This window comes from Pogoniulus pusillus, chromosome Z (assembly GCF_015220805.1).
Source record: "Pogoniulus pusillus isolate bPogPus1 chromosome Z, bPogPus1.pri, whole genome shotgun sequence".
NCBI classification, from domain to species: domain Eukaryota; kingdom Metazoa; phylum Chordata; class Aves; order Piciformes; family Lybiidae; genus Pogoniulus; species Pogoniulus pusillus.
Window position 1 is genome coordinate 26,957,977 of NC_087309.1, and position 21,495 is coordinate 26,979,471.

A 21,495-nucleotide genomic window follows, 5' to 3' on the forward strand; every position below is an offset into this window, starting at 1 on the left:
GGACACGCTCAAGCATCTCAATGCCCTTCCTAAACTGGGGAGCCCAGAACTGGACACAGTACTCAAGGTGTGGTCTAACCAGTGCAGAGTACAGGGGCAGAATGACCTCCCTGCTCCTGCTGACCACACCATTCCTGATGCAGGCCAGGATGCCACTGGCTCTCTTGGCCACCTGGGCACACTGCTGGCTCATGTTCAGGCGGGTATCAATCAGCACCCCCAGATCCCTCTCTGTCTGGCTGCTCTCCAGCCACTCCGACCCCAGCCTGTATCTCTGCATGGGGTTGTTGTGGCCAAAGTGCAGCACCCTGCACTTGGAGCTATTGAACCCCATCCCATTGGACTCTGCCCATCTGTGCAGGTGGTCAAGGTCCTGCTGCAGAGCCCTTCTGCCCTCCAACCCAGTCACATCTGCCCCCAGCTTGGTGTCATCTGCAAACTTGCTGATGACTGACTCCATGCCCTCATCCAGATCATCTATGAAGATGTTAAAGAGGATGGGGCCCAGCACTGATCCCTGAGGGACACCACTAGTGACTGGCTGCCAGCTGGATGTGGCACCATTCACCACCACTCTCTGGGCTCGTCCCTCCAGCCAGTTCCTAACCCAGCACAGAGTGTTGCCATCCAAGCCATGGGCTGACAGCTTAGCCAGCAGTTTGCTGTGGGGGACAGTGTCAAAGGCCTTGCTGAAGTCCAGATAGACCACATCCACAGGCCTCCCCACATCCACCAAGTGGGTCACCTGATCATAGAAGGAGATCAGGTTGGAGAGGCAGGATCTGCCCTTCCTAAACCCATACTGGCTGGACCTGAGCCCTTTGCCATCCCTCAGGTGCGCTCTTATCACCCCCAAGATAACCTGCTCCATCAGTTTCCCTGGCACTGAGGTCAGGCTGACAGGTCTGTAGTTCCCAGGTTCCTCCATCCGACCCTTCTTGTGGATGGGGACCACGTTGGCCATTTTCCAGTCTCCTGGGACCTCTCCAGTGAGCCAGGACTGCTGGAACATGATGGAGAGTGGCTTGGCCAGCTCAGCTGCCAGCTCTCTCAGCACCCTGGGATGGATCCCATCTGGTCCCATGGACTTGTGGGTGTCCAGATGGCTCAGCAGGTCCTGAACTAATTCTTCATGAATTTCCAGGGGAACACACCGCTCCCTGACCCCATCCCCCAGTTCAAGAGGCCACTTGCCCTGAGGTCCTCCCTCCTTGCTGTTGAAAACTGAGGCAAAGAAGGCATTCAGGACCTCAGCCTTTTCTTTGTCATCAGTTATAATGTTCCCCTCCTGGTCCAGTAAGGAGTGGAGGCTCTTCTTGCCCTTCTTTTTAGCATTGATACATTTATAAAAGTGCTTTTTATTATCTTTCACAGAAGTGGCAGCCTAAGTTCTAGCTGGGCCTTAGCCTCTCTAATTTTTCTCCTGCATAATCTGGCTATCTCCTAAAACCCACCCTGTTCTGCATGCAAGTAGCACTGCCTGTTTTCTGTGCCATAAGGGCACTGGCTCTGTGGCATTTTGCAACAGACGTTTCTGCTGCTGGAGCTGATCTTCTGCCTGTAAGGAGATGGTTACCATGTGTTTGGGTCACTCTAAATAGAAAATGGGAAAATTCCTGGTACATGCAGTGATTCCACATGTTCATTTCCATCTGGGCAGTGACAAGTAACAAGGACATGGCAGCACTACCCAATCTGGAATTGAGTCAGCTGCTGCTGAACACATCTGCAGTGGATACAGAAAATTGATACTAATAAAGCAAGGGGGAATGGAGGAGAAAAAAGGGCAGAAAGGCCCTCCTGATGCAGTGTGGGGCTGGAGCAAGTAGCCAAGCTGGCAGGGGACATAGTGGTTGTCCTTCCTAAAAATGGTGATTCCACATGCCATTGAGCCTCCAGCAGAATGCCTCCATGGGGCCATCCTCACTACAGGCAGGATGAAGGAAATGGCAAGGAACTATGTAGAAAGTAGGTTGCTCCTTAGGCCATTACCACCAGCCCCAGGAGGAGACATGTTGGCCAGCAGCATGCTGCTGGCATCTGCACCTCACTGGCTGCTTTCTCTGGGTTGGCTTCCACACACTGGAAGATCTGTCTGTTAAACAAAGCCATTCTGCAACTATCCAAGCATTAGAAACCCAAACCTTAACCAAAGCATATCTTTAACTTTTCTACAGAGAAGACCACAGGAGGCCAAGGCTGAGCAAGAGGATGGAGAGGAATCAGATATGGATGAGAAATGCACAATCTGCTTATCCATGCTTGAAGATGGAGAAGATGTCAGGTACAATGCTTTCATCTGCAGCTCAGGCTCTGGATGCCACCTGAGCTGCATTTGTTAGAATTAATGCCTCTATGCACTAGGGGGATTGCCTTTGTTCTTGTCCTGACACACTCACTTGGGCTACTGTGGGACATGGGAAAATGAATCCCATCTAGATGGATATTGGTATGGGCTATAGGTAAGAAGAGCTTTGCAGCAGCAGGAGGTTCAAAGTTTTATAGTATCTCCTGGATCTGGATCACCTGCTTCAACATTGTGCCAATGGGCTGGGTGGAAAAGTGTCAGAGAAGGATGGGTCCTGGGTGTCAGACAGATATTTGAAGCTCAGGGACATTGATGTCTGAGCATGACAGATGACCGAAGTACAATAAAATGAAATATGGGTGAGAAACTCAGTGGAGTTTGGTTTATGGCCAGTGTGGAACTGCTTTATTGTAGAATAAGTGAGATTACTCTGCCCACACAGTCACAGGAGGACATCCTGAGCCAACAGCACAGCCCCAGTTATCCCACACAGACATCCCCAGGTTCTCAGCTGGGTCACATCTGTGCTTGTGACAGAGGATGGAAAAAGCATTTGCAAAGGGCTGAAGGAGTGTGCCCAGCTGGCAAAGAGAGCCAGTGGCATCCTGGCCTGCATCAGGAGCAGTGTGGCCAGCAGGACAAGGGAGGTTATTCTTCCCTTGTACTCAGCACTGGTCAGGCCACACCTTGAGTGCTGTGTCCAGCTCTGGGCCCCTCAATTCAAGAGAGATGTTGAGGTGCTGGAACGTGTCCAGAGAAGAGCAACAAAGCTGGTGAGGGGCCTGGAACACAAACCCTATGAGGAGAGGCTGAAGGAGCTGGGGCTGTTTAGCCTGGAGAAGAGGAGGCTCAGGACAGACCTCATTGCTGTCTACAACTACCTGAAGGGACATTGTAGCCAGGTGGGGGTTGGCCTCTTCTCCCAGGCAACCAGCAACAGAACAAGGGGACACAGACTCAAGTTGTGCTGGGGTAGGTCTAGGCTGGATGTTAGGAGGAAGTTCTTTCCAAGAGAGAGTGATTTCCCATTGGAATGGGCTGCCCAGGGAGGTGGTGGAGGCACCGTCCCTGGAGGTGTTCAAGAAGAGACTGGATGAGGCACTTAGTGCCATGGTCTATTTGACTGGCTAGGGCTGGGTGCTAGGTTGGACTGGATGATCTTGGAGGTCTCTTCCAACCTGCCTGATTCTATGATTCTAAGGAGCTGCAGGTGGGCAGTGCAGCTGCACTACCTGGTCCTGCTCCTCACCCTTTAATTGCCTTTCTACTATGAATAAAACTCTGATTCTCTTGCTGTGGGTCCTTGTAGTTCAGGTCCCCTCTGGGTGTGCAAAGAGATGACAAAGGTGATGTAGGCAAAAAGCAACCACATCCCTGAGGCACAACAGACATCTGCGTAGGAGCACCTGTGCTAATGAGACCTGACTGCTAATGACATACAATGATGAAGAACCTTTGGAGCAAAACCTATTACTCCTGAAAGGCTAAAAAGCAGGAGCCAGGCTAACCAATAATGAGAACAACTCAGTACAGGAAAGTGTGGGGTTTTCTAAAAGGCTTTTAACCAAGAAAGACACTGTCTCAGACCTACTTCCTTATGTGAACTGGCATGCCTGGGGGAGGCTCTAGGAGCTAAACAGCACTGATTTCACTGCACCCATGCTTCTCCATGTTTGAAGCAGTCCTAGCTGCTGACTTCTGTTTCTTCTTGGTACCCTGGACCTCTTCCATCCTAACACAGTGGTACTTCTATCTCTGCAGGCGGTTGCCTTGTATGCATCTCTTCCACCAAGTGTGTGTGGACCAGTGGCTGGCCACCAGCAAGAAGTGCCCAATCTGCAGAGTGGACATTGAAACACAGCTCGGCTCGGACAGCTGAAAGAACTGGCTGGAGACACCATTTTCCTTACCAGGTCATATGGCCATAAACCCTTGCAGCAAATTTTTTGCCTTCTGAGCCATTTTATTGAGAGGAAAAGTCTGCAGGCACATTAGTGGGGAGAAGGAGTGGCAGTACCATATCTAGCGGTAGGGGATATTGCACATAATGCAGAATACGGGCCCGGTGAAAGGGAGCTGGCATTCCCGGAGCTCAGAGACCCCGTGCTGCAGAAGATTTAGTGTTGAACATGAAGGAACTAGCTGTGGTAGTCTCGCCTGTCAATCCTGCATTTCATGAGGATTGTATATATACCTCTCGAGTACGTAGAAACATGTTAGGGGTCCTTTAGCTATTTCTATGGATGGCAGCTGGAGCATGTTAGCTTAAGAAATGTTGTGTTTGATGCCCTACTCATCTTGTGGTGGACATGTTGCTGTTACCTAATTTGCACCAAATATTTTTTCATGGATTCCTTATTTTGGTGCCTGATTAATACATTGCAGATGGGGAATACAAAAGTCAAGGTTTCCTACCCTTGGGGATGAAGAGGTGAAAAAGCAAAATCCTGTTTACAGTCAGAAGGGTTGCGCTCTTTGCCTCAGCCGCGCGTGCTTCCTTTCCTTGCGTTTACAGTGTGTTGCAAATTTAGGCAGGCTTAACAAAACAAAATTTAGGCATTAAATGAATGAAGCAATAGGCAGAAGACTAATTCCTGCTTTATCTGCTTGTGCTGGACAGTTTCTGTAGGAGCACAATATTGGAGTAGATGCTGTTTCGTAGCTTACTGTGTCATTATGAAGTAGCTTGGTGTATCAAAATCCAAGGAAGGGCTGTCTTCATGATCACCCTTGTCTATGATGCTTTCTCCTGTCAGCTATGAGACTGCCAGCACTGGTCCCAGATGATGATTATTTGAGTCAGTGCCTATAGCTGTGCTTCGGGGTTACAACAATATTGGAGAGGTGCTGAGAGACATATGCTTTTGACTCCTCTCCCACACAAAACCACATCTGCTAATAGGATGAGAGAAAATCCAGTGCTTACAAGGCATTGTTGGGGGCACGAGCATTTCATCCTGGAAGAGGGAAGGCAAGGTGGAAGGGAACTGTGCTGCTTTTTTGGAGGGGCTGTGGCCCTCCCCCAAAGCAAGTATACCTGCACTGGCCTGCTTTTGTGTATGGACTTCAGATCGTATCCATACAGAGAATGGAGTGGTTATTAAAATAAAACTTATTTGCATCAACACTCAAAACAATTAGGAGGTGGTTCCTAAAGAAGTGAGTTGTTGCAATCCAAGCTCCTTTCAAAATAAAGCCCTCAGCAGGCCAGTCCCAGGGACTGAGCTAAAAAACCCTCTGGAGAACTGACATTCACAACCAAAAAACCATTTCCTTTTTCTTCTCTCTCTCTATTTTTTTTCCCCCTAAACTCTGGGTTATGATAATTTGTTGTTGTTTTGGTGGAGGTTTTTGCTGTGGGTTTTTTTTTTAATCCCCCCCCCCCTTTTTTTTTTTAAAACAAGAGAATTAAAAAAAAAAGAGATACAGAGGAGCAAGGGGAATTAGTAACTAGTGGCAGTCATTATATATTAAAATCGCTGATGTCATGTGAATGATTTCCGGCTCCTCTGAGCATCTCTTTTGCTGGAACCAAGCAATGACCCCCAAGCAGAAACAATCATGAATTACCATCAGAGAGGTCTAGGGACCCCCATGAGCTGTAACTGGAAAACACTGGCTTCAGAGGCACCCCTGAGAGGGTTTGGAGGAGGATATATGGTGGCTCATAAGGAAGATACAAAGAAGAGATTGCTTATGATGAGGGCAGTGAAACATGAGAACTAATTTCCCAGAGAGGTGGTGGAAGCCTTGTGCATGGAAACATTCTAGATTAGGACGGAAGGGAGTCTTGATCAACTTAATCTAGTTCATTGCAAGGGCATTGGACTAGATGAACTTTAAAGGTCCTTTCCAACTAACTCATCTTATGATTATCTGATTTTGTCATATATTTGCTATCCAGTGCAAGCAACAGCTTCTTGGGGAATGTGGTGGTCCCAGCCCTGATATCTATGGGTCAAGCAGCCATGTATCAACGCCTATGGGGCCTGCTCCAGCAGCAGCAGATTGAAGCAGCATTAAAAATAATACTAATACTACTAATAATATGGTCAAGCAAGGCTTTGCTGGTAAAATACACTGTAAGCTGGTCTGATCTGTCCAGACACGAGCTGGGGATGAAGCAGGGGAAGGAACATGGTGATTGGAATCCTGACCGGGCAGGAAGGGAATGAGGAGCGCTTCCAAACTGCGTGTTTTCTTAAAGCCTATGTGAAAGTATTACTATTTGCCTAATGAACAAGCACAGTTTTTAAACAAAAACAAAAACAAACAAACAAACAAAAACCTTTGCTGAAGAAAAAAGCACCAAACTCCCATGGTCTCGTATGAGTGACTGATCCCAAGATGCGTGAGAATTTACAGCATCTGGAGTTGCATTGGTGTGTCAGGTTCCTTTGTGTTTTAGTGATTTATGCTAGTAGGTTGAGACAATAGGGATGAGTTTAAACAAAACAAAACAAAACAAGCAACACAAAAAAAAATCTCTCTAGGAACAAAACATTGATAGTTTACAGGGTTTTGTGAGTTTAAATGCCTTATATTTAACAATCATAATTTATGACTAACTTGTAGATATTGTGGGTTCTTATTTAATTATTTTTATAGTTTTTTCTTTTTTTCATTTTTAATTATAATTTATTTATTTAGAAATTAATACTTTTTTTTAATTACTCCTATTACCTCATTTTTGCATCGTTTCTGGGAATGGAATGCTTTGCATGCGTCGGTACTTAAAAGCATAAAAATTAAACATGGGATGTGGGGGATAATGCTTATCTTGTCAGAAAAAAAAAAAAGAGATAAAAAAATCAGGGTGTGTGATTACAAACTGTATTACTGTGGTGCTGTTACCTTGGATACATTCCATAAAAATGCAAACCTTTGATTCTGTATGCTGTGACCTAGTGGAAAACTGCAATATAGTGACTGTGTTTAGCACATATATATGAATATTATTTGCACTCATAATCAAACTCTGGTGATCCTTTCACATGTGTCCTTGTGCATTGAAGGCAGTTAGTGACACTCTGCAAAACCAAAATCATTTCAGCTGGTTCTTGCTACTGCCCTGTCCCCAACGATGCTGGTGATGCTGCTGCTTTTGCTGCATGTGTCACCCTGCAATAACACCCATTAGGTGCTGGCTACAAGGCTGTGTTTAATCCAATGCATGCATATTGTGTAAGACTGTGTGTGTTGCTTCAGAAGCTGAGCAAAGAAGCTGAGATAGAAGTCCAGGCTGAGTGAATCTATCCAGTTTTTAGTGCCTGTTTGTGATTGCTCTGGTTCTTCATACTCTCTGCCTGTGTCCAACTACAAAACACGCAAGGAGCAGAGCCCCTCTTCTTGAAAACCTTTCAGTTGTTTTTATTCCCTCTGTAGAAGAGGAAACCTCAACTTTAATCTTTTTAATCCATTGTAGAGCTAGGACCTGCACAGGTCACTCCTGTCCCCAGGAAGGGGATCAGCACCAAGCTGAGCTCCCACTCCTGCAGTAGTGGCCAGGCATTCCCATCTCCATGCTGCTCTCACAATGCACTGCCCTATCCCAAATGGCTCCTGAATATGAACTGCTTGAGCCTCACAAGAGGGTTAGGACATCTTTGATAATATTTTAAGCTTTAAGCCATAGCTGTTATTGGTCAGCACAGATGCTTGGCCATGTGTGGACAGAAGTGGGGTTCAATGCATGCACTCAGACAGTAGCAATTCCCCTTCCTCCTCCCCCCATGCCCCTGCCAAATGGTTTTGGATGGAATTCTCTTTTGAGTTAGAAAGGCGCAATCGACTGTACCTTAACTTTTCTCTTTCTATCCCTTCAGGGTGCTGCTCTGCTTTCTTTGACTTTGCCTTACCCTGGGCTTAGAACCTGTGTTTTTCCCCCTTGCTGCTCTGCAATACTTCTCCCCTGTAGACAGGAGAGTTGAGCTGTGTGGGGACAGGTGGTCAGTTGTTCACCTCTGCAAAGACACTGTAAAAGGGATTAAGTAAAACAAGAAGTGAGCAAACAAAAGTCCTCCCCTTTAATGATCTAGGCTGGTGAAAGGATCACCTACATTTTTGTACTCCTACTGCTGTTCTGTTGTGCTGTGCAACATTTTGCTACATAGATTATTTTATAGAAGAAAGCTAGAAAAATATTTATTATTAATATTAAAGCAATAGTGCATTGAATAAATGAAAAGACATTAGAAATTGTGTAAATGCTTAGATTCACTTTTGGTGGATTTTTTGTACTTTATTTATAACTAATAAAACAAACTGCATTGCTAACTATAAACCTGTGCCACACAGAAGCCACCTGGACGGGCAGTCACTTGGTCTTTATTTCCTGTTTGACTCGTCATTTCTCTGGGTCGGAATCAATTCTGCTTTCACTGCTTGTGCCTTTGGACTTTGATGCATAAAAGAGATGCTGTGGGGATATAGAAAACTCTGCCAGCTGGTCTGCAGAGGTTGTCGGTGCTTGGGCTTCATGGCAGAGGCAGGATGAGACTTTCTACACTTGGCACACCAACTTGTGTGAGTTCCTGTGATGTCAGTTTTGTGATTAGGTATCAAAACAACTTTCCAGAACAAGGCTGGAAATTGCATGTTCGAGAGATATTTCTCCTCTAAACAAAGCCCACAGCTCCCTTAAGGATATCTCTAGCAGATATTGACAAGTCCTCCATCTTTACAGCAGAGAAACCTCTCTCCCTGTGGGTATCCTGTTTAACAACTAAGGAAAGAGAAAATTACTGGAAGTAAAAAACCCTGGGCCCTCCAAACGAATAGAGATATATTTAATGGTATTTTCAATCCTTTTGTTACCTGTTGGAAAAACCAATGGAGCACGCATTCAACTTTCATAGCACAAGGAAGACACAGACCTGCTAGAGAACACAGAAACGATCAGAGGACTGAAATATCTCTCCTATGAGGACAGGCTGAGAGAACTGAGATTATTCAGACTGGAGAAGAGAAGGCTCTGAGGAGATCTTATTGTAGCCTTTCAGTGCTTAGAGGGGGCCCGCGAGAAAGATAGGGACAATCCTTCTGGAAGTACCCATTGTGACAAGACAAAGGGTGATAGTTTCAAACTAAAAGAGGGATGTTTTAAACCTGATAGAGGGAAGAAATTATTTTTTATGAAAGTAGTGAAACATGGGAGGCTGTTGCCTAGAGGGGTGGTAAAAACACCATCCCTGGAAACATTCCAGGTGAGGTTGGATAGGGCTCTGAGCAGCCTGATCTAGTTGGACAGGTAACTCCTTACTGCAGGAGGATTGGGCTAGATGACACTTAAAGATCTCTTCTATCTTAAATAATTCTGTGATTCTATGATACAACTTTGTATTCTGCACAGCTCATTTAATAAGTCCTCTTACACTTTTATTTTACCCTCAATGAATAGTGGCTGTCTCCACTCCTATTCACTCTCAATTTGGCTGTTCCTCCTCACACATTTCATGTGGAAGGGCCAAGACTGGTTCCCAGCCTTGACTATGTGATTAAACTATATAAGCCTTGAACGCAGCTGGCTGTTTATCATAGAGATTTGTTTCCCACAGTCAAAGGCAATTGCCAGCTCCTCCAGCATCCAGCAAAGGCTGCGTAAGGGATGCACCACATTCAAGCAATACAGAGCTTCCATTATGGAAAGCTTTTACGGATGTAGAAAACAGGTTAAAATGACCTGCTGGTGCAGATGGGGAAAATATCTGTTACTTACTGATGTCTTGCTGATGTCCTTCAAAAAGGTAATGGCTCTGGGAGAGCTGCAAGAAATGGCAATTGGATTTGCTTCAAAGCTGCTGCAGCAAACACATCTCCACTATCTGGTAACAGCTCTGCTCAGTGTGGTAGCTGTGCTGGGAGGGGAGAGGGGTTGTTCCTACTCAGGTGTAGTGGCACAGGACAAGATGCAATGCCTTTACTTGCTGTGAGCATCTGCTCTCACAACAGCTGCCCAGAGTTGAGAAGCTTTGTCCTTATTTGTGTTTTGTAGTATCTAAATCCTCAAAGGTCACAGCTCAGGACTTCACAGTCCCATCAGGATATATAACTTTATTTATTTTTTAATTAAGCTTTTATTCTGTGTCAAAATGGGCCTCTGTATATAACAATGGAGCAGGGGAGATTAGCTCCACCTGTAGTGCTGTGCTCAGATCTGAAGCAGCATGGGAAAGACATGGTCCAAAGACGACCACAAAAATGATCTGGAAAAGAAGTGAGACATTATTGTGGCCTTTCAGTACTTAAAGGGAGCCTGTAAGATGGATGGGAATAATCTTGTTAGGAAGATTGCTGTGACAGGATGAAGTGTGATGGCTTTAAACTGAAAGAGGGGAGATTCAGACCAGATATAAGAAAGAAACTGTTTACACTGAAGGTGAGGAAACAGTTGCACAGGTTGCCCAGAGAGGTGGCAAAAGTCTCATTCCTGGAAACATTCCTAGTCAGGTTGGACAGGACTCTGAGCAATATGATCTTGTTGAAAATGTCTCTGCTTAGGGGACATTGGACTAGATGACCTTTAAACTTCCTTCTCAATCCAAACCATTCAATGAAGAAAAAATGGATACTTTACAGCCCTGTTATTCCGTCTTCACATACACAAAGTTGGTGCGGGTACATGACGCTGTCAAAAACTTTTCACAACAACTTCACAGGGAATTTCAAATCATTCTCTGTGTTCTGCAGCAAGAGTCCCTCTTGGCACACAATATTGCAAAGAGCTCCTTGATTACTTTTGTTTTCACTGACAGCACCCAAATACTTTTATAAACATAGCACTTCATTAGGCTCCCAAAGTGCTGTGGACCACAGAGATGATGGGTAGCTCGGTTATGCTGACTCCCACAGAGTGTCATTGTACTTCTCCTTTGCTCTTGCTTCTCATCTGTATTAATGTTTGGTTTATTTTGGATGAAGTCATGTGCAAGTAGACCTCACCAATCAAGGAATAAAGAGCAAAATAGAAGTTATGGGAGGAGCAGGAGCTGTGCATCTGCTCAACACGCAGATTTAGGTTGCTGTGCTTGAGCAGGCAAAGATTGCCTGAGCCCTGAAAAGGAACAGGGCTAGGACAGTTTTGACTTTTCTGTCTCCACTTGGCCAAGAAACTGTTGGTTTTAGCAGCTTGGTTCAAACTCTGCCCTTGGAAAAACTCTACTCTTGCCTTGCTACTTTTTGCAGCATTAGTTGTAGTAACAGAACAACTCCCCTGAGCCAGGGTGGAGTTGAGTTTTGTGCAAATGGGAGGCATTTTTTGGAAGCCTTTAGAGAAAAAAGGCAAGTCTTTTCATGCTTTGCCAGGGCTGCCTTCCTGGGAGGCAATGTGGTTGTTGACCCTGTATCAACAAACTCTCCCTTGACCCTTTTTAGGGTGGCATTGCCTGGATGACATCACAGCTTCTGTGTTGATTATTCCTGTCCAGGGATGGCAACTGTTTTTCAAAGCAATGCAGCTTTCTGCAATCCCACTTCTCACCTACATAGTGATTTGATGACCCTGATGATATTATTTCCTGCTTCAACGGGACCTCAGTCCACAGCCACTTGCTACATGTCACTAATCTCATATGTGAGCACATCTCATATGCAAGACTCACAGATTCTCAGACCGCATTGGGTTGGAAGAGACCCTCAAAGGTCACCTTGTCCAACTTCCCTGCACCTCCAACTAGATCAGGCTCCCCAGGACCACATCAAATCTGATCTTGAACGTACTCAGGGAAGGGCCCTCTACAGCATCCACGGGCAACCTGTTCCAGCATTTTTTCACTGCTATTATAAAGAACTTTGTCCTTATGCCCAACCTAAATCTACCCTGCTCTAATTTAAAGCCTTTGCCCCTTGTCCTATTGCTCACAGAAACAACCCATGCCCAGCCTTCCTGTAGGTTCTGATATTGAAATGTAGCTATAAGATGTCCCTGGAGTCTTTTCTTCTCCAGGCTGAACAATTCCAACTTTCTTAGCCTCCTTTCATAGGGGATGTGCCCCAGCCCTCTGATCATGTTTGTGTCCCTCTTCTGGACTCACTCCAGCAGTTCTGTGTTTCTCTTGTGTTGGGGTCCCAGAGCTGGATGCAATACTCCAGATGAGGTAGCAGAGTAGCAGAACCACCTCTCTCAGTCTGCCGGTCACACTTCTTTTGATGCAGCCTAAGATGTAATTTGCCTTCTGTGCTGCAAGTGTGTTTTGTTCAATTTCTCATCAACTAGTACTCCCAAGTCCTTTTCTTCAGGGATGCTCTCAATTTCATTATTCTCCAAACATAAGGATTTCTTTCTCCTATCTGCCCCATGCAGGGATAATGTGTGGATCAGAAGCTGTATCACAGCTCTCAAGGGCTGGAAGCACAGAGCAATACAAGCCCCATGTCTGTCACAGTGAATATGCTCAGGAGCTGGCAGTGGTTAAACTGCTGCAATGCAGTGATGCTACGAAACCAGTGTCTCAGATATCTCCACACCAAGTGACTGCTGACTGGAACCAACTGGAAACAATGAGACTACAGTATTTTAATGGGAAAATCTATTTCACTGCATCACACTTTCATCTAAAAATGAGATTAATATATTGACAATGGAGGTTTTTATGACAGCTCTGGTAGGCTTGGGTGGGAGAGAAAGCAGAGAGATCAAAAGCCTGAGCCTTTTCTTTTTGTTTGTTTCAAAACACTAAATGGAGAGCTGCTGCTTTGCAATGACACCACACAAGCAGAGCAAAAGCAGATTCTCCAGACTATTCTTGTGGAACCTTGACACTAACTAGGTAACCCAAGCCCCATCCTAGCAGAATGTCATGGATTCAACATGCCTGCTGATGCTAGCATGCATCCTCAGCCCTCCTGAGGTTAGTTCTGCTCCTCCTGTGATCTCCTAGTCCCTATTTCAGTCTGCAATGAAGAGGAAGAATATATCACAGTATCACAGTATCACCAAGGTTGGAAGAGACCTCACAGATCATCAAGTCCAACCCTTTACCACAGAGCTCAAGGCCAGACCATGGCACCAAGTGCCACGTCCAACTTTGCCTTGAACAGCTCCTGGGACGGCGACTCCACCACCTCCCCGGGCAGCCCATTCCAGTGTCCAATGACTCTCTCAGTGAAGAACTTTCTCCTCACCTCCAGCCTAAATCTCCCCTGGCACAGCCTGAGGCTGTGTCCTCTTGTTCTGGTGCTGGCCACCTGAGAGAAGACAGCAACCTCCTCCTGGCCACAACCACCCCTCAGATAGTTGTAGACAGCAATAAGGTCACCCCTGAGCCTCCTCTTCTCCAGACTAAACAATCCCAGCTCCCTCAGCCTCTCCTCATAGGGCTGTGCTCAAGGCCTCTCCCCAGCCTCGTCGCCCTTCTCTGGACATGCTCAAGCATCTCAATGTCCCTCCTAAACTGGAGGGCCCAGAACTGAACACAGTACTCAAGGTGTGGTCTAACCAGTGCAGAGTACAGGGGCAGGATGATCTCCCTGCTCCTGCTGACCACACCATTCCTGATGCAGGCCAGGATGCCACTGGTCCTCTTGGCCACCTGGGCACACTGCTGGCTCATGTTCAGGCGGGTATCAATCAGCACCCCCAGATCCCCAGGATTCTAAAATGAATTAGACTGAGCTGATATTTGCTGGTACAGGCAGCCCTGAATAAGCTTATGTCTCTTTGGTGGTGCCTGCTGTGGAAAATAAAGATTCAGTACTTTTCTGGTAGGGCTTTGGTGGGATGCTGCAGAATCCAAATATCCAGGAGCAATTGAGAGCACCTGCAATATGTACTCCTGGTTTACTAGCCCTTGCTGGGAACCCCATTGGCTATGACCAGGCAGGGATTCAGCAACAAACAGACACATCCTGGGACTGTATTGTTCCACTGGAAGGCTTGTACTCAACCCAGAACTTGCTGGGTTTGACCCACCTTTGACCCATTTGATTTCCATTTGTATAAAGTGTTTGTTTAAAGCAAGGCCAAGTGCCAAGGACTGTCACGTTACAGGTAAGATCTCAACGCCTGCCTGTCTGAGAGCACCAAGATTCTCACTGAAACTTAGGCAAAATTACATGTGCCTCTTTTTCCAGTGCCCCATTAAGGATGTGCACAGAAACCTGTTCATAAAGTTAAAATAATAAATAGATTTCATTTATTAAAGCAAAAGATACAACAGATTTGGGATTACTGGTGATAAATGTACTAACTGCATGTGGTGGAGCTCAGGTTACTGATAAATCCTGGGCAGCATCTAGCAAAGTTGGAGATGCAAATCTTTGTAATAGTGCATAATAGTAACAGTAATGCAGCAGAAGTTCAGCTGTGTGTTGGATGTGCAATTCTCATTAGGAAGAGATCACTGCCTTGGGTGCAAGAAAGGAGCACAGTCTGTTGACCATTCTTTTTTTCTGCTAAATCCAGTCTTTTCATCAAGAGAGAAGTGTTCCTCTTGTGATTTTTTGGATCCTAACACCAACTTTCCCTGCCTTCTAGGGGATGTGTAGCATATTTGGGTGAAAAGCAGAGTAACATGATATATGCTAGGCATGTACTCTGTCTGGCTCATTGTCATGCTGAGAGGTGTCAACTTTAATGTTAAAATTGCAGTTCATTAGGCAAAGATCCTCACCTTTGAAATCTATTTTGATGTTGTGTGTTTTGTTGTTTTAGACTTTATTAGTTCACAAGAGTCCTCCCTTCAGTTGCTTGGCAGGCTAGCTTCATGGATATTTATTCCCAGAGATAACATAAACATCTCTTGGTTGTAAGCATTTTGACCTCTCTACTGAAGTGCTCTGAATTAGGCTGCATTCCTGTCACACAGCAAGCTGGACAGATATTTCTCAAAGTTCTGCACTAGAGTCAGGGAAATTGCAGGTACAAACACAGACCAGGCAATCAGTGGATGGGAGCAGCCCTGCAGAGAAGGACTTGGAGGTGCAGGTGGATGAAAACCTGGACATGAGCTGGAAACATGTGTTTGCAACCTAGGTCAACTCCATCCTGGGCTGCATCAAAAGCAGTACAGCCAGTGGGTCCAGGGAAGTGATTCTACTTCCCTACCTCACTCTGGTGAGACTCTTTCTGCAGAGCTATCTCCAGCTCTGGAGTCCTCAGCACAGGTAAGTCATGGACCTGTTGGAGCATGTCCACATGATGGCCATGAAGAGTTTCAGGAAACTGGTGCACCTCTTCTATGAGAACATGTTGAAATATTTGAGGTTGTTCAGTCTGGAGAAGAGAAGGCTTTGGGGAGATCTTACTGTGGACTTTCAACATTAAAAGGGGCCCACAGAAAAGATAGGGAGGGACTCTTTATCAGAGAGTGTAGTGATAGAACAAGGAGTAATGGCTTTAAACTGGAAGAGGGAAGATTTACAGTAAATAATAGGAAGAAATTTTGTACAATGAGGGTGGTGAGACACTGGAACAGGTTGCCCAGAAGTGATAGATACCACATCTCTGGAAGTGTGCAACCCCAGGTTAGATGGGACTTTGAGATGGGACTTGAGCTAGTTAAAGATGTCCCTGTCCACGTCAGGGAGGGTTGGTTCCTTCCAACCTGAACCACTACAGTTCTATGAATATCAGCTTCTGGGAGGAGGAATGACCTGTCCTAGGACATGGGTGGGCCAGGAGGGAGGTCTTCTCACAACGACCCAAATACAAACCTTTCTCCTCCAAACGATGTGTGATGCTGCTTTGATTCCCGGAGGTGGGGCTCCAGAAGCAATGATCTGTAAACAGCATTCCTTGTTGGTGTCTGTAGAATCATAGAATCATAGAATCAACCAGGTTGGAAGAGACCTCAAAGATCATCCAGTCCAACCTATCACCCAGCCCTAGCCAGTCAACTAGACCATGGCACTGAGTGCCTCATCCAGTCTTTTCTTGAAGACCCCCAGGGACGGTGCCTCCACCACCTCCCTGGGCAGCCCATTCCAATGGGAAATCACTCTCTCTGTGAAAAACTTCTTCCTAACATCCAGCCTATACCTACCCTGGCACAACTTGAGACTGTGTCCCCTTGTTCTATTGCTGGTTAACTGGGAGAAGAGGCCAACCCCCACCTGGCTACAATGTCCCTTCAGGTAGTTGTAGACAGTAATAAGATCACCCCTGAGCCTCCTCTTCTCCAGGCTAAACAGGCCCAGTTCTCTCAACCTCTCCTCATAGGATTTGTGTTCCAGGCCCCTCACCAGCTTTGTTGCCCTTCTCTGGACATGTTCCAGTACCTCAACATCTTTCTTGAATTGAGGGGCCCAGAACTGGACACAGTACTCAAGGTGTGGCCTGACCAGTGCTGAGTACAGGGGAAGAATAACCTCCCTTGTCCTGCTGGCCACACTGTTCCTGATGCAGGCCAGGATGCCATTGGCTCTCTTGGCCACCTGGGCACACTGCTGGCTCATCTTCAGCTTACTATCTATCAGTACCCCCAGGTCCCTTTCCTCCTGGCTGCTCTCCAGCCACTCAGTCCCCAGCCTATAGCGCTGCTTGGGGTTATTGTGGCCAAAGTGCAGAACCCTGCACTTGGCCTTGTTAAATCTCATCTCATTGGCCTCTGCCCACCCATCCAGCCTGTCCAGGTCCCTCTGCAGGGCTCTCCTACCTTCCAACAGATCAACACCTGCTCCTAGCTTGGTGTCATCTGCAAACTTACTGATGCTGGACTCAATGCCCTCGTCCAGATCATCAATAAAGATATTGAACAGGACTGGGCCCAGCACTGATCCTTGGGGAACACCACTTGTGACTGGCTGCCAACTGGACGTGGCACCATTCACCACCACTCTCTGAGCTCTGCCATCCAGCCAGTTCTTGATCCAGCACAGAGTGAATCTGTCCAAACCATGAGCTGCCAGCTTGGCTAGGAGCTTCTTGTGGCAGACAGTGTCAAAGGCTTTGCTGAAGTCCAAGTAGACTACATCCACAGCCTTCCCCACATTCACCAGGCGGGTAACCTGATCATAAAAGGAGATCAGGTTGGTGAGGCAGGACCTGCCCTTCCTAAACCCATGCTGGCTGGGCCTGATCCCTTGGCTATCCTGTAGGTGCTTTGTGATGGCACCCAAGATGACCTGTTCCATGACCTTGCCTGGCACTGAGGTCAGGCTCACAGGTCTGTAGTTTTCTGGCTCCTCCTTATGACCCTTCTTGTGTATGGGAATCACATTGGCCAGCTTCCAGTCTTCAGGGACCTCTCCAGTGAGCCAGGACTGCTGATAAATGATGGAGAGTGGCTTGGCCAGCTCAGCTGCCAGCTCTCTCAGCACCCTAGGGTGGATCCCATCCGGTCCCATGGACTTGTGAGGATCCAAGTGACTTAGCAGATCCCTTACTGCTTCCTCATGGATTAGAGGGGGACTGTACTGGTCCCTGACTCCATCCACCACTTCAGGAGTCCAGCTGTCCTGGAGACAACCTGTCCCACTAGTGAAGATTGAGGCAAAGAAGGTGTTAAGCACCTCTGCCTTTTCCTCATCCTTTGTCACTCTATTCCCCTCTCTATCTAACAAGGACTGGAGGTTGTCCTTGGCCCTTCTCTTGCTATTCATATATTTAAAGAAACACTTTTTATTTTCCTTGGCAGCTGTGGCCAGCCTGAGCTCCAAGTGGGCTTTTGCCTCTCTAATTTTTCCTCTACAAGACCTAGCAACCTCCTTGAACTTCTCCTGGGACACCTCCCCTCTTTTCCAAAGGTGATACACTCTCTTTTTAATCTTTAATTCCTTCAGCAGCTCCCTGCCCATCCAGCCTGGCTGCCTCCCTCGTCGGCTCATCTTCCGGCTCAGTGGCACAGCCTGCTCCTGTGCCTTCAGGAGTTCTTTCTTGAAGCAGGTCCAACCTTCCTGGACCCCTTTGTTTCTAAGGGCTATTTCCCAAGGAACTTTCTGAATTAGTTCCTTAAATAGGCTGAAGTCTGCCCTTCGGAAGTCCAGTGTGGAGGTTCTGTTGATGCCCCTCCTGGTTTCTCCACGTATTGAAAACTCTATAATTTCATGGTCACTGGACCCCAGGCAGCCTCCAACCACCACATCCCCTACCAGCCCCTCTCTATTTGTGAGCAGCAGGTCAAGCAGGGCTGCCCCCCTGGTAGGCTCACGTAACAGCTGGGATAGGAAGTTGTCTTCCACACATTGCAGAAACCTTCTAGACTGCTTCTTCTCTGCAGTGTTTAAGTCCCAGCAGATGTCTGGTAGGTTAAAGTCGCCCACCAGAACAAGGGCAGGTGATCTTGAGGCAGCCTCCAGTTGCTTAAAGAGTAATAAATCAACCTCTTCTTCCTGGTTGGGTGGTCTGTAACAGACTCCAACCAGGATATCAGCCTTGTTGGCCTTCGCCTTAAGTCTCACCCATAATGACTCAACTTGATCATCCCTGATTTCTACCTCCATGACATCCAGAGCATCCCTAATATACAGAGCCACTCCCCCGCCCTTTCTCCCTTGCCTGTCTCTCCTGAAGAGTCTGTAGCCATTGATTACAGCACACCAATCATGTGAGCCATCCCACCATGTTTCAGTGATGGCGACAATATCATAGTTTCCCTCCAGCACCAGAGCTTCCAGCTCCTCTTGTTTGTTACCCATACTGCGTGCATTAGTGTACATGCACTTCAGCTGGGCTGCTGCTTTTACTCCTAGCTCTAGCCTACCTTCCTCAATTCCCTTTGATTTATCTCTGGTGCTGTCATGTTTAACCCCCTCCCCCTTCCATTCTAGTTTAAAGCCCTCTCAACAAGCCCAGCCAGCTCATGTGCCAGGGTCCTTCTCCCCTTCTGTGATAGTTGTGTCCCATCTGCTGATTGCAGACCTGTGGCAAGATGAAGTTCCCCAATATCAAAGAATCCAAAGTTATGTTGGATGCACCAACCTCTGAGCCACTTGTTCATCAAATATGCTTTCTTATTCTTCTCTGTATTCCAGCCTGTGACTAAGGGTATAGATGAAAAGATTACCTGTGCCCCTGCTCCCTCAACTGCTTTCCCCAGTGTCTTAAAGTCCCTTTTGATAGCTTTTAGCCCTCTGTTATTAATCTCATCATTCCCTGCCTGTATAACTAATAAGGGATAGTAATCAGAGGGCTGCACTACAGTAGGCAGCCTCCTGGTAACATCCCTGACCTGGGCTCCAGGGAGGCAGCAGACCTCCCTGTGGAAGGGGTCTGGTCGGCATATGGGGCCCTCTGTTCCCTGCAGAAGGGAATCACCAATAACAATTACCCTCCTCTTTTTCTTCTGGGTACTTGTTCTGATGCGAGGGGGCAACTGAGTTGCCCTCCCAGCTGGTGATGCTTCTGCCTGCTCCAGGATCACCTCATCCTCAGTAACGACATGTGTAGTTGGGATGACCTCATCTAAGGAAGTACTGGCCCTTACTGCAGCCAGGAAACCCCTCTCCACCAAAGAAAAAAAAAAAAAAGAGCAGCAGTTCTGATGCGAGGGGGCAACTGAGTTGCCCTCCCAGCTGGTGATGCTTCTGCCTGCTCCAGGATCACCTCATCCTCTGTAACGACATGTGTAGTTGGGATGACCTCATCTAAGGAAGTACTGGCCCTTACTGCAGCCAGGAAACCCCTCTCCACCAAAGAAAAAAAAAAAAAAGAGCAGCAGTTTGTGTTAAAAGAGAAAAACTAAAATGAGTGACAGCTGCTTTGAATCAGACTTGATGTTCAGGACATATATGGTAAGATTATTCTGAGACAGCTTTGAATAAACTATTCACAGCTTCCTTGAAGTGGAATTGGTTTCTCTGAGGGCTTCTACTCTGGTTTCCATCACTGCAGATGGAAGCAGAGTTGGATGAGTTCAGGCTGGATCTGGCTTTAGAGGAGGAAAGTCCATGTGTGGAAAACACCACCCAGGTGTCCATCTTGAGATGTAGCTGGATGGATAACAGGTCCTTCCCGATTGCCCTGATGTGCCCACTGCTTTTAATGTGATGCCTTCTAGTGGTGTGCACGCCTGTGCATGGACAGGCAGTGTTTACAGTTGCAAGAAATGGGAAAAACTGGCATCTCCATCCAAGCTCAGTTTTCTTAAGTATATCTTATCCCTTTACTCACCTAAAAGAGAAGCCTGTCAGTGGTGGAAGCAACAGCTGTGGTAGGGCAAAGCACTGAGAACAGGAAATAGTGTCTGAGCTGTTTGACTAGTTTATGGCTCTGCCAGTCATGGATTTTTGTCATAAATAAGTGAGAAATGTATTTATTTCATTCACAATATACAGTTTAAGGGAAAAAAAAAAAAAGGCAGTGTAGTTTTTACAAAATGTTAACCCAGGAAGCACATTTTGCTAGTGAAAATCTCTCAGTACAAAAGGCAGCACTTTAGAGAGTGGAACACCTTATGAAATCGTGTAAGGAGAAAAGCCTGCACGCAGAAGTGTCTCAAGCCCTCCTCAGTACCTAGGAAAGAGCTCCCTCCAGATTAACCCATCACCCCTGTTTTCATCTAGCCACTTCCCACAGGGAAATATGGTGGTCACACCAGTTGCTGAGTTGGTGATCTCCACCCGTTCCACCAGCCAGCCTGGTGCCAGGCCGGTGTTGTCATGCTCAATCCGGACTTTTTTTAGCTCTCCCATGTCCAGTATTTCCAGGTAAAACCTGTTGGTTTTGCCTCGCTCGAAGAGGTTCCTGAACTTCTGCTTCAGTGCTCGCTTTCCTGAATCCCCGTTCAACCCGAAGATGGTGATGAACACATTGGCATCAGTCCCTGCACCCTTTTCAAAGCCTGTGACCACTATGGTCTCATATTTGACTGGCACCAAGCTCCGGGCTTTGCTGGCAAAGCTCTCAATGACCTTGGCACACTCAAAGACTTTGTAGTCCCGTCTCTTGTAACGCAGAGGGATTTTCACATTGCATCTGAAGAAGTATCTGCCAAAGGGAAATTAGCAGCCTGTTAGTGGTATGAATGATTACTTCAATTGGCAAATATTACAGACTGGGCATGGAGTCACAAAATCATAGAAACATTTTGCTTGGAAGACACTTTCAAAATCATCAGGTACAACCATTAACTTAGTGCTACCAGGTTGCCACTAAACCACGTTCCTCAGCACCACATTTACACATCTTTTAAATATCTGCAGGGATAGTGACACCACCACTCGCCTGGGAAGCTTCTTCCAGCACTCTTCCAGTATTTGACAACCATTCCAGTGTAGATATTTTTTTTAATATCCAACTAAATCTCCCGTGA

The 21,495-nt window shown here is 46.6% G+C and overlaps 2 protein-coding genes across 2 annotated transcripts in view; one reads left to right on the plus strand and one right to left on the minus strand.

Moving 5' to 3' along the window:
- The window catches only part of ARK2C (arkadia (RNF111) C-terminal like ring finger ubiquitin ligase 2C), a 55,360-nt gene extending 50,101 nt beyond the window's left edge, over positions 1 to 5,259 (plus strand). The window contains exons 7-8 of the mRNA XM_064176591.1: positions 2,178 to 2,284; positions 4,070 to 5,259. Coding sequence (XP_064032661.1) covers positions 2,178 to 2,284; positions 4,070 to 4,187 — 225 coding nt within the window. The 3' untranslated portion in view covers positions 4,188 to 5,259. The remainder of the gene's footprint in view (positions 1 to 2,177; positions 2,285 to 4,069) is intronic.
- Positions 5,260 to 20,533: 15,274 nt separating this feature from the next.
- Positions 20,534 to 21,495, minus strand: part of LOXHD1 (lipoxygenase homology PLAT domains 1) — a 188,098-nt gene continuing 187,136 nt past the window's right edge. Inside the window, exon 40 of the mRNA XM_064176315.1 lies at positions 20,534 to 21,170. Coding sequence (XP_064032385.1) covers positions 20,690 to 21,170 — 481 coding nt within the window. The 3' untranslated portion in view covers positions 20,534 to 20,689. The remainder of the gene's footprint in view (positions 21,171 to 21,495) is intronic.